Raw genomic sequence first — 12,919 nt, forward strand, 5'->3', positions numbered from 1 at the left:
CATATATGATGAACTTTTACTTTTTTTAAAAAGAAAAAGTTCTCTCTCTCTCTATATATATATATAACCATATAGAGATATATAAATATATTTATATACACACACGCACAATTATTAGGGATTACGTTTGTTGCCAACTCCATGCCTTAGAAGGAATGGAAAAAAACCACCCAAGTTAAAGACCTTTGCAATCAGAAACAAAACTAATGAGGAACTGGGGAGATGGATAACATCCTGAAAGTACCAAGCCACACTGAAGATAAGAATAAAACTTTACCCTAAATGGTCACAACTTAGTAGTTAAAATCCCTTTTGAAAATCTATCTAGTGCAGACAGTGCATGAATTCAAAGACTAAAAGCTCAGGACTCAAGACTCTTATTAGTCAAAATCATGATTATTAAAAATGTATCTTAAATTTGTGATAGTAGTCTTTGAAATTATGTACAAGATTCCTTGATACAAAGTGCCAGTGTCTATAACAAGTGACAAGATAAAAAAAAAGCCTACGATGAAGGTGAATCAATCTCTCTCTTTCTCTCTCTCTCTCACACTTTTCTGGATTTTTAGGTTGTTGTGTAGTGGGGACAGGGAATAGTAAGGGGACTTTTGGTTTTTGTTTTTTGTTACTTGGTTTAGTCTCAAGACTACATACAAAGGAAAGTAATCACACAAATTCTTCCCTAATCCTTTGTCTAAAACTATCACCACAAGCACAGGTCATATCCATATAAAATCCACATCATATTTATATAGGGTTGCACTTCAGAATTTTTCCACTTAGAATTTTAGACTGATTTCTCTTATCCACCAAGTCACTTTCTGCCATTTACACTTAAGTGATGCAAAATGAACTTAAAGTTGCTGGATATTTGCACTGGGAAATTCCCGTGTAAGTAAAGCTGGCAGAGGTGACTCCACCCCCTATGCTACCTCTTGAGTCATATCTTAGCTCCTGGCACAATGGGGATTGAGAAGGCATGAAGAGAGCAGGGAGAGGAAAAAAGGCGGAAAGGGAGCATGGCAAAGCAACACTCCACGATGACTAGTTCCACATGCGAATTAAGTTCCTAAGGGACTTTAAGCCACCACTATAAATTAAAGTTTATTCAAGAAATCAGATTTTAAGGCCAGAATGGACCATAATGATCATCTAGTCTGATATCCTGCGTTACACAGGCCACAGAATTTCATTCAGCTACTCCATCATTAAGCCCAATAACTTGTGTTTGAATAAACAATATCATCAGAAAAGCATCCATTCGATCTCAAGACTTCAGGAGATGGAGAATTCACAACTGCCCCTTGGTACACCTCTACCTCGATATAATGCTGTCCTTGGGAGCCAAAAAATCATACTACGTTATAGGTGAAATCATGTTATATTGAACTTGTGCGCAGCCCTGCTCCACCGGAGCACTGCTTTACTGCGTTATATCCAAATTGGTGTTATATCGGGTGGCGTTATATCAAGTGGCGTTAGATCAAGGTAGCGGTGTAGTTATTTTAATAGTTAATAACCCTCACTGAAGGAAATAATCACGTAATCTCTTGATTTTTTTGATAAACTAAACAGACTGAGCTCCTAACATCTCTCACTGTGACACATTGTTTCCAGCGCTCAACTCATTTTTGTGGCTCTTCTCTGCACTCTCTCAGATTTTTTCAACATCCTTTTAAAAATGTGGACACCACAACTGCTGTAGCCCTACTACTTTCCCATTTACATATATCCAAGGATCACAGGAGCCCTATTTGCCATGGCATTGCTCAAGTTCATGTTCTATAACCCCTAAATCCTTCAGAGTCACCGCTTTCAAGGATACATTCTCCCTCCCCCCATTATATAGGTATGGCCTGCACTCTTTGTTCCCAGATGTATAATCTGCATTTGCACAATTTGTTTGAATGAGATCAGCGTACCAGGAAATCCATATTGCTCTGTATGACTGCCCTGTCCTTATATTTTGTCATTCCACCAGTTTTTGTGTGATCCACAAATATTTATCAGCAGCGATTTTATATTTACTTCCTAATCACTGATAAAAGTATTAAATAGTGCCAGGCCAGAACAGGCCTTTAAAAAAAAAAACTCTTCTAGAAATTCCCACTTGATAACTACTTTTTGAGATCTGTCATTTAGCCAGATCTGAATACATTTAACCTGTGCTTTATTGATATTGTATAGTGCTAACTTGTTGACAGCCATTTGGATTACGCTAGGACACTGCAATTAGGACTCATAGAAGAATGGGAAAAGAAGTGAAGATGCCTCATAGTTTATTGCTATGGTCAAATGGGCCAGCCACGTTTGGCAGCAGAAGAGTCAAGTGGAGAAGCCAGGGTAACAGAGCAGATGAACCAATGATGCTAAAACAACCTCTACAATGCTGCAGGTCACATCACAAAGTCATATTATGGATCCTCTGACTGACTGACAATATGAAGAATTGGAGAAGAACAAGCTATATAGCTGGACAGTTGTGTGTGTCAGCAGTTAAGTCACTTGACTACATAAACTCATTGAACATGCTATCAGACTGCTTTGAGGAGTACAAAGGAGAGTGGACTGACCAACTGCTGACAGAGAAGCATAAAGGAGAGCACAACACACCAGCAGCATCAGCAAAGGAAAGCAAAACTGTCAGAACAAAATCTGCTTTAAGAACACATTTTGGATTAATGCTAGTGGCCCTGAGAAGAAAGAGGAGGATTACCTTGACCAGACCCTGGAGAAACCATGTAGAAAAAAAATATGTCAATATAGGATGGGCTATGATGGATTAAAATAGGCTACTTGTGTGAAGGGAGGGGTCCGGTCAGTCAGGGAAGAAGGTACAGTGGGGCCGAATAGTCTTCTGGGAGTACGGCTGTACTGGGAGGGCAATAAAATGGTAGCTGTGGTTTGTTTATTGTATAAATTCAGGCTGTCATTAAATGGTCTCTTCCGCTATAGATAAAAAGGTGAATTTTCCTATGCCCGTGTTTCATTTTCACATTTACATAAACGTTACCCACATATCAGTGTAAGTTTGTTTGTATACTGATTTTTCCCTTCACAGTCACATGAATCAAACTCAAGATCCATAACAAGTTTCCAATGTTTGCCAATCTCTTTTCAGTTAATCAAGCGGCAAGTCTGGCACCATCCCAAAACGTAGCCTGGTGACATTTCCTTGAATGGAGGTATAATGATCTACTAATGACCAGCACAAAAGAATGCAGAAACTCACTTTTCATGAACTCTGACATTCTACTAACATTTTAGCAGATACAGTTCTTCTAAACAATCAGTGTGAACATCTCCTACCGCCATACGGTACATTTAGAAAAGATGTAATCCCCATCATCACAGAGGATGCTAAAGCCAATCCTTATATCAGTCAGGATAAAACAGTTTTAAAATCAAACATAAGGGAATTGAATATTAAACTAATCTCATGGAAGAAGGAAATTTACCGTAAAATGTTCCTGTGACTTGTAGTTCTCATCCAGGTAAACCCGGGCTCTGTTATAGTCTTTCATTGCATCACTTGATAACAATTCTCTGAAAGACATAAATGAAAGACTGTCAGTATGAAGGGATATGCAAATCTGTTGTATCTCTTCACTCTCATCCACTATATTTCAACATGTCCCTAACACCCATCAAAGAAAGCATGGACCTAGTTCATATTATTTCTCATTTTTAAAAGACATTTTAAGTGAACGTAAGTGTAGACAATATATGTCACACTGACAGCCCCGGAGACTGAAGTTCTCTATTTACCCACAAAACAGTTACAGTGCAAACAGCTGCCGTTCAATCTTCCTCAGACTGCTTTGCCAATATTCCTTAACTCTAACATGAAGGGAGCACCAATAAGAGAGGGTGTTTCAGCCTGCACGTCCATTCAGTCTTTGGATTTTCTGCTGAGACTGTCAACAAGGGAGCCAGTTTCTGACAACTGATGGTTTTGTAATGTGGCTACCTGACTACTAAGGACTGGACTGAGATCAACCAATATATTCCACATAGGCTATTGAAGAACTATGGTACTGCGAAGTGTCATCTATATTATTTGAAGGTCTTGAGAAAAACCACAAAAACTTTCAAGATATCAAAGTTTCTTAAAAATTGAACCAGCCCAGCAGGCTTTAAAGTCTGAGCTCCAGGTTCCCAATCTCTGGAAGACAGTCTGTAAATCTTGCTGGCCAGCTCACATGACTGTAGAATGATTGGCTTCAAAGGCTGGCTGCTCTGACATCAGTGGCAGGCTGCTCTCTAGGCTTGGGAAACCCAAAGACAAGTGAAGATGTGCCAAACAGTTTTGATATTGGCTGACTTGGCAGACGGATAGCTACACTATTGGGCGGATTTTCAACAGAGTTCAATTCCCACTCAACAATCCCTTCTGTCTCTACCTGGCCAAACTCCTTTGTGTCTAACGTACAAAGGGAATAGGTTTTATTCCCCCCCGCCCCCCCGCAACATCTTCTCAGTTCTTTGCTCTCTGTCAAAAAATGTCACACACAGAGTTGAACAAAACCTGGCAGCCTTGAAAATGGTGCTGTTAAGGTGCTCCAGCATGAGGTTTTTAAGGCAGGAGTGCTTGAGAATAACAAAAAAATGAAAGTTTTAAGAAGCTGCCTCTTTTTAGTAGTTGGAGGAACTTGGATCCAGCAAATGAGTCTTTGCCATTGTTGTCCCATGGGAGCACCACAGCTGAAGAAGCTACTCCCCCTATTTATTAGGAAGGCTATGAGTCTGTCATGGAGGTCAGAATTCTGTGATTTTTCATGACCTCCGTGACTTCAGGTCTTGGACTGTTAGCCCCATCCCCAGGGTGGCAGGGCTCAGACTGTCAGCCCCCAGCAATAGGGACCAGGCTTCTGTGAGTTCTTGTTTATTGCCTGTGACTTGTCCATGACTTTTACTAAAAATAACTGTGACAAAATCTTAACCTTATTTATTAGCAGTGGCATACATGACTTTGTCCATCTACCTGCTTTCCAGGAGACGACTTTTGGAAGCTATGTCAGGGAATGTTCTTATGACTGACTAAATGACAACCAGCCTAGGACAAATTTCAAAGGGCCTGAGCCCAGAAGCATTGTGTCACCAAGCAAGAGCCAGGTGATTCAACAATCAACCTTACCCCACCCTCCTGCTTACTCCAGACAGTAGCCAGAAGGAGGGAATCACACATACAAACAGTGAGGGAGTGGATAGCCCCTTGCCCTTCTTGACAATCAGGAGGACACATGCTATTGAAGCATGACTGAGATTAAGATAGGGCCATAAGATCTCTCCCTCTCTTTTGTTTTTTTTTTTAAATCTTGTCCTATAGCCTAGAATGGGATCTCTATTCTTCAACCCATAACGATGCATGGGATCTACTCTGGCCTAGGATTAAAGTATTTTTTCCAGGGGATGGAGTGAAGAAAATGCTCAGACCTGGAAATACATAGTAACAGTTTTGCATTTTGATGATTTACAATATAAAGGTTGCTCATTCCAAATTATAACAAGGAGTTCGGTGGCACCTTAAAGACTTTAAGACACAAAAGGAGTCTTTAAAGGTGCCACCAGACTCCTTGTTGGTTTTGTGGATACAGACTAACATGGCTAGCCCCTGATACTTGACATATTCCAAATTATATTTTTTATTTCAAATCCACTGAAACATCAAATTGGCCCCACTATAAAAAAGTAAGAACAATAGAACCGCTACACCAAAATATGCAGCAAACAAATTCAGTTTTATAAATAAAAGAACAACTTAAGGGCTATCTTATTTTTACTTAAAATAAAAAGGTTCACTAAATCAACTAATGATTAATAAAATCAGCAGAGGGCACTGTTTGACTACTTTCCATGGAAAAGGACCCTCAAATTATTTCAAAGTACTGAAGGTGGTGGAGGATTAACTGAAAATCTTATGTTGATATAACTTCAATATTTACCATCAGTAATGTCAATTAAGGTTTATTAGCAAATCAAATATTTGAGAACAAGGAGGTTTCAGAACATAAATTTTTTTTTCTGAAAAGAACTCATTATGGCTACATTTCATTAACAGTGGCATTTATTGTCTTTATTTAAATGACAAATGTTTCAACATTAAATCAGATGTTGCACCTCTTCCCTTTAATAAAAATAACTGTGTTTCATCATGTTGAAAAGTCACCATTCAAAACTGCGTTAGCTATCAAAACAGAAAAATCAAAATTGCAAACAAAGCTACTTAGTTAAATTACTCAAATATGCAAGATCTCAAGTATGTGAATTCTATACATTTATAGAATTAAAAGTTTAGCCAAAGGACAGTAGTACTGTACTCCTCATACTTGACTCAGTGCATCCAAAGTTTAAGGCTTGTGAAATTCTTTTGTCAGTTAATCTCATCTTCTGGTGCACTATATCATTAAATACAAAATTAAATGTCAGAGGATAAAAATAAACTTATTACTAGTGTAACTTTGGTTATGTTGTCTTTAATCCCCTCAGATGGCACTTGCATCAATACTGGTACATTCCTACAATCATTTAGCCCAGAAAAAGCGCTGACTTAAAATTCTTTATATTTATTTTTGAGTTTGGAGTGTAGACTCAGTTACTTGATTTCCAGTCCTGTATTTTAAAATACCAATATAGTCATACTGTCTTTTCATAGTATATTACAGGGGTAGGCAACCTATGGCATATGTGCCAAAGGTGGCACAGGAGCTGATTTTCAGTGGCACTCACACTGCCTGGGTTCTGGCCACCATTAGAGGGGGCTCTGCATTTTAATTTAATTTTAAATGAAGCTTCTTAAACATTTTAAAAACCTTTTTTACTTTACATACAACAATAGTTTAGTTATATATTATAGACTTATAGAGAAAACATTCTAAAATATTAAAATCTTTTACTGGCACACAAAACCTAAAATTAGAGTAAATAAATGAAGACTTGGCACACCACTTCTGAAAGGTTGCCGACCCCTGGTATATTATCTAATTAACAGGGAAAATTATACAGGAAATGTAACAACAGCAAATGATGACGGTTAAGAGGTTAGCATGGTTTATTAGCTTGAGATATTATCTCAGTCTAGGTCTGTATTTTAGAGCTAATACTTGTTATGATTAATGTTTCTTCCTAACATATTACATTGTTGAATACAGTATAAAAGAACAAAATGACATCTCCTGTTCACTAATTTCTCAGCAAATTGAATATATCTTAACTTTTCAACCTGCAGTACTTATACTATTTTTTTTTAAATAATTATTTGTGCTTAAATTTTTCTTCCTTTACACTTCGTCTATCTCACCTTCTATTTCCTCCATATTAGGTTTCCATGCCCCCCACTGTGACTCAACCTTTTATCACAAGGAGTTTGGATTTCAACTAGGAAGTAGCAGCATAAGAAAATACATTAGCAGTTGGCATTTTGAAAAGTTTCTCAAGAGACAGAATTGTTTAATTATTAGAGCTTGCCAATGACGGAAGATAACTAAATAACCGTACTGTCACATGACATCCTGTCTTATAGTACTTCCTGGTTGCAAGAGTCAGCATTGCAATATTCTTCCTTGGGTTCTTGATAAGGACTTCAAAATTGCAATATTCTTCCTTGGGTTCTTGATAAGGACTTCAAAACTCCCTATTTCAATAACACCCTTTTCCAGGTTCATGTATTAAAACACATACAAGGCCTCCAAGTTCAAAGAAAACGTCCACAGAGTCCAAACCCGACAATGTCCATCAGACTAGAAGTCAAACAGAGGATCTTCTGCCACTACCAAGGCTCCTTTTCCATGATCAGCTTCAACAATGGTCTCACTATATCCATACTAAAAAATTTGGCCCCTCTTCTGGGCACCCCTTCTGCAAGCTCTTTGTCCCTATTTCCTGGCTTCTGGACACTTTCTTCCTTGTTCTTTCAGCCAAGCACTGAATCCCAGGGTTTTCTCCCTTGAGGATCATTTACCCCAGCAGGTTCCCATGGCATCCTCTCCCTCAGCAGACTCTTGTCAGCCTCTCCCAGGGACTTCCCTGCTGTTCCTGCTTTCTTCACCTTAATGACAGCCCAGTTCTTCATAGGGAACACCTGTTCTCCCCTCAGCTGTATCTAATTAATTAACAAAACTGGCTGGCCCCAAGCCTCTGGTCCTTAAAAGGGCAGACCGCTCTGTAACACTTATCTTACCATCTGAAATGGTCCAGAAGTATTCCCTTATAGTACATGCAGGTAATTCTGTTAATACTGAGGTAACAGTATCTATTTATCTAGAGGTATATTTACACTACATACTACATTGCCGTAGCTGTGCTAGCATAACCCCATAGTGTAGACACAGCCTACACCAATAGAAGATGTTTTCCCATCAATGTAGCTACGTCATCTACCCAAATAGTGGTAGTCACATCAACATAAACATTCTTCTGTTGATGTAGCTGCCTATGTGATGGGGGTCAGGTCAGTCTAGCTACACCGGTCAGCAGTGTGAATTTTTCAAACCTCCTTCCGTTTAGCTGTGTTGACCTAACTTTTAAGTGCAGACCATGCCTCATGTTAAAGGCCATTTATTTTCAACAGAGGTAACTGGCCTTCAGCAAACTGCAACTACTTTTCACTATTCCTCTTATAGAAGTAACAACCACAAAATGACGAGCCAGACTCTAGTTACTAAAACAAAAAACTACAACAAAACCAATAACAAAAATGATATTTAATTCTGTGGAGGCTAGCTGAGAAGCAAAAGTATATTAGCAAACATGAAACTGCTGCATGAAAACAAATGATCCAAGGTCCAGATTTTATTCTCAGATACATTGAGTTTATCAGCACATACCTCAAAAAAAAAAGGTAGTATTGTGCTTCTGAAAAAAAAAAACAAAAAAAAAAACATGCCACATCTAAGTATGCAGTAAGGAGTACAGAGACTCTTAACTTAAAATGAAACCTTAAATTTGTGCCAGACTTCCCTACAGGCTCATAGCTGTATTACAACAAATTAGTGTAGCTTCACAAGACTATTGACCCAATTCTATGAAATTAAGTCAATGGGAGTTACGGGCACTCAATACCTTACAGGATAAGATGTTATCCATTAATATTTGTTATACTTCCAAGCATAAACATATACTAGGATAGAAATGCACCTTTCCAGTTACTTACTTAACAAACTTGTCCACATGAGACATGGAAGCTTCATAGTTTTTTCCACCAAACTCTTGACAATGTAAAGCCATAAAGTGTGGCTTGTGTGTATGTACAATCTGAAATAAATGAACATAAGTCACATATATTAGCAAAGTTATATCCACAGGTTGAAATATGGCACATATGAAGTAAGACTAAATATGAAATGTTTAGTTAATAGGATTTCTTTCAGGTAATACCTGTTGGGTACAAAGGTAAACAACTGGCAGAATCATTATCAAAATATTGGAAATTATCTTTGTAAATGTATATCTTTAATAGCTTCAAAATACAAGATACAGTAAAACCTCAGAGTTACGAACTGACTGATTAACCACAGACCTCATTTGAAACAGGAAATAGCAATCAGACAGCAAAGACAAAAGAAAAGTGAATAGTGTATAGTACTGGATGAAATGTAAACTGCTGAAAAAAAGGGAAAGTTAAAAAAAGATATTTTGCAAGGTAAGGAATCTGTTTCTGTGCTTGTTTCATTTAAATTAAGATGGTTAAAAGCAGTATTTTTCTTCTACATTGTGAAGTTTCAAAGCTGTATTAAATCAATGTTCGGCTGTAAACTTTTGAAAGAACCACCATAATGTTTTGTTCAGAGTTAAACATTTCAGAGTTACGAAAAACCTCCATTCCAGAGGTGTTCATAGCTCTGAGGTTCTACTGTACTGACTTTAAATATCAAAAAGTTAATATTTACTTTCCAAAAAATAAGATTTTGTAGCAGTTGTCCCCAGACAATGCAGACTTACAAGCATATGCATCTTCTCATCCATCTAGCTGCAGCACAGCAGCTATTTTCAATATATGTCTGTCTGGTTAGGTGCTTATATAGCCCCAATCACTATAGAACATGAGCACCTTCTAATTGACCAATATAACTGCTCACAGCCCTAAGTGAGTACCAGTTAGGTCTGCAGATTGTAAGCATTCATTTAAAAATTAAGAAAAGTGCATACCGCAGACATGGAAATCTGCATTTTTGACAACACATTTAAGATTGAACTTTGAACCTGAATGATCACACTTTTCTCTCGGAAGGCACAAAAACCAGAAGACACACAATAATATTTTTAAATCCTATCATTTATTTTTAAAATGTCATGATTTAGCCGATCTCATTGCAATTTAGGGCCTGAGTTTTGATTTTTGAATGCATGGATTTGGCAAAACTGGGAGAAATGGGATGATTTTATCTAGATATCCGTAGGAGTTTCTATTTGCCAACCAAGCTGAAGAAAAATATAGGAGCAAAGGAGTTGTAATAAAAAAATTCAAGAATGAACAAGTGCTCACAGTACTGAATTGCAAAGAGAAAATTAACAAAATATATGCTTATTGTTGGTTTGAGGTTTTTTAATACTCTCTTAGCTTTAAAAAAAATATCCAGTGGTAGAAATGCAATAGGTTATTAGCCAATACTGAAAGACTAAAGGCTTTGGAAAACATATTAAACAAAGTATTTTTGCTGAGAAAGACTAATAACTGTGAATTCATCCAGATTCAGAACTTACTATCCTATAAAAAACTCTTATGAATATGGTGGTAAACCAACTTCCGCAATGTGTAACACACAAAAGCTCCTTCAAGCTTCAGAGCTGATGATGACATGGCTAATCACAACAGTTGACTATCTCCCTCAGGGAAATAGTCAGAGGACAGATATGCCTCCTAACATGGCTCAGTCTTACACTGCTTTCGTCATAAGGTGTTTCTGACAACTGCAGAAGTTGGCAGGGGCACAGCAAATAACCTTACTGTGGTTCTGCTCATTCTTTTCTGCTCCTCCTACCCAAGCGCTCCAAGATGTGGAAGGTTCAAAAAAGAACTAGATTAATTCATGGAGGATAGGTCCATCAATGGCTATTAGCCAGAATGGGCAGGGACGGTGTCTCTAGCCTCTGCCAGAACCTGGGAATGGGTGACAGGGAATGGACCACTTGGTGATTACCTGTTCTGTTCATTCCCTCTGGGGTACCTGGCATTGGCCACTGTTGGAGGACAGGATATTGGGCTAAATGGACCTTTGGTCTGACCCGGTATGGCCATTTTTCTGTTCCAGTTCTCCAGCCCTAAGTACCACATACACTAATCTGGAATAAAGGAATTCAGTAGTATTCACAAGTTATCTAGACGCACGGAGACTTCAAAACATGTCTCTTTTATTTTCAGTACCCATTCTTTTCACTATATATTATGTATATTATTGGAATTTCCTGATAAATATAGATTAGCTATCAGAAATAACCAGTGGTTTAGCAACTTACTGGTGATCTGTAATCTTGACAAAACTGCATTGCTCTAAATTGGTAATCAGAGGTTTGACCTCCTTGTCCAGCAGCATGCAAAATTATTAGGATTTGTGAACTGTAAGATTGGGAATCGTGAACTGAATGGTTAAGGCTACACTATTAGTTGAGTCATTTTTGTCAGCTACACTGTGCAAGTAACACTGTGTTTAGCACTATACACAGTACCAACAATGACACTGAACAGAAAACATATTTCTATCACATTTGTAAGATGATACTGCAGTTCCTGCAAAAGCAGGCAATGAAATCAATTGTTTTATAACTACCGAACTCCTAAAAGTTAAACCAACATTTTTAATTTAATATTTTAACTTGTTTTGACTAAAAATATTTTAGTAAAGTTAAAATATACAAAACTACAGGGTTCTAATATGGTCCAGATCACCCTGCCCAGGGGCATAATTTGGAAGAAGGGAATAAAAGGGAAATCTCTGCAAAGATACCCTCAGAGAGCTCCTCCCTCTATTGTTACATCAGAGAAGGTAGAATTTGGCTTGCTGCTAAATTTGATAGCTTCCCAGTTCCCAGAGATCTGTGAGAGGCCAGAGGTCCGTCCATGCAGTGGCTATTAACTTTCATATCAGCTCTGGCCTCTGGTATGATGGAAGAGACACTACAGTCTCAGACAGTAATTTCTTTTTCAGGGCATCTATATGGCTAGAAAGAAGAGGAACTGTGTGTCCTTCTCAGCCCCACTCCCGTCCTACCCACTCCTTCCCTCAAGTTGCCAAATCTGCATCCCTGGACCATGAAGGCCCCTCTGCAGGATATGGGGTAGAGAGGACACTGCGATATGGCCACAGCTGACCCCTCTTTCCACCAAGCCTCCACATACAGATTTGGATGCAGGTGTGACAGAACAAGTTAGACAAACACCTCTCAGGGATGGTCTAAATAATACTTAGTCCTGCCTTGAGTGCAGGGGACTGGACTAGATGACCTATCAAGGTTCCTTCCAGTCCTATATTTCTAAGATCTGGGCCAGCACATTTGGCATGTCTGAGAACAAAATTTCAGAGCCTCGCCTTCACTTAACCACAATTTCTTCTCCAGTCTACTGCCTTGTCCATTAATCATTTTGTCCATTAATCATTTTGTGCATTACTCTACCTACTAAAAAGTCCAAAAAACAAATGGTGAATTAGAGGAGCATGTCCTCTACTCACAAAACTTGTCTGTTCAGCTGCCTGAAGTTTAAATTCCGGGGGCTGTAATGGCCCCCAAATTCTCTGCCCACTTTCTGTCCTTCTGTAATACCCACCCCTGCCTACCCAGTCTGCAAGTCCCAAGGGAGAAAATGTGCAAACTCCACACTTAGAGCAGAACTACAGATTTTTGGGTGTTCATTTGTTAACCACATATGCTTTCACACAGGTGGGGAATACAGGAGCCAAAGACAGTAATAGTTAAATTCCAGTAA

General features: G+C 38.4%; 1 protein-coding gene across 3 annotated transcripts in view; it reads right to left on the bottom strand.

Annotated features, from left to right (window-relative positions):
- The window catches only part of INPP5A (inositol polyphosphate-5-phosphatase A), a 422,955-nt gene that overhangs the window by 272,003 nt on the left and 138,033 nt on the right, over window positions 1–12,919 (bottom strand). For all 3 annotated transcript variants that reach the window (XM_050959547.1, XM_050959548.1, XM_050959549.1), the window contains exons 3-4: window positions 9,152–9,252; window positions 3,459–3,546 (exon numbers count right to left, since the gene is read on the bottom strand). In XM_050959547.1, coding sequence (XP_050815504.1) covers window positions 3,459–3,546; window positions 9,152–9,252 — 189 coding nt within the window. The remainder of the gene's footprint in view (window positions 1–3,458; window positions 3,547–9,151; window positions 9,253–12,919) is intronic.

The sequence above is a fragment of the Gopherus flavomarginatus genome, chromosome 6 (assembly GCF_025201925.1).
Source record: "Gopherus flavomarginatus isolate rGopFla2 chromosome 6, rGopFla2.mat.asm, whole genome shotgun sequence".
NCBI classification, from domain to species: Eukaryota; Metazoa; Chordata; order Testudines; family Testudinidae; genus Gopherus; species Gopherus flavomarginatus.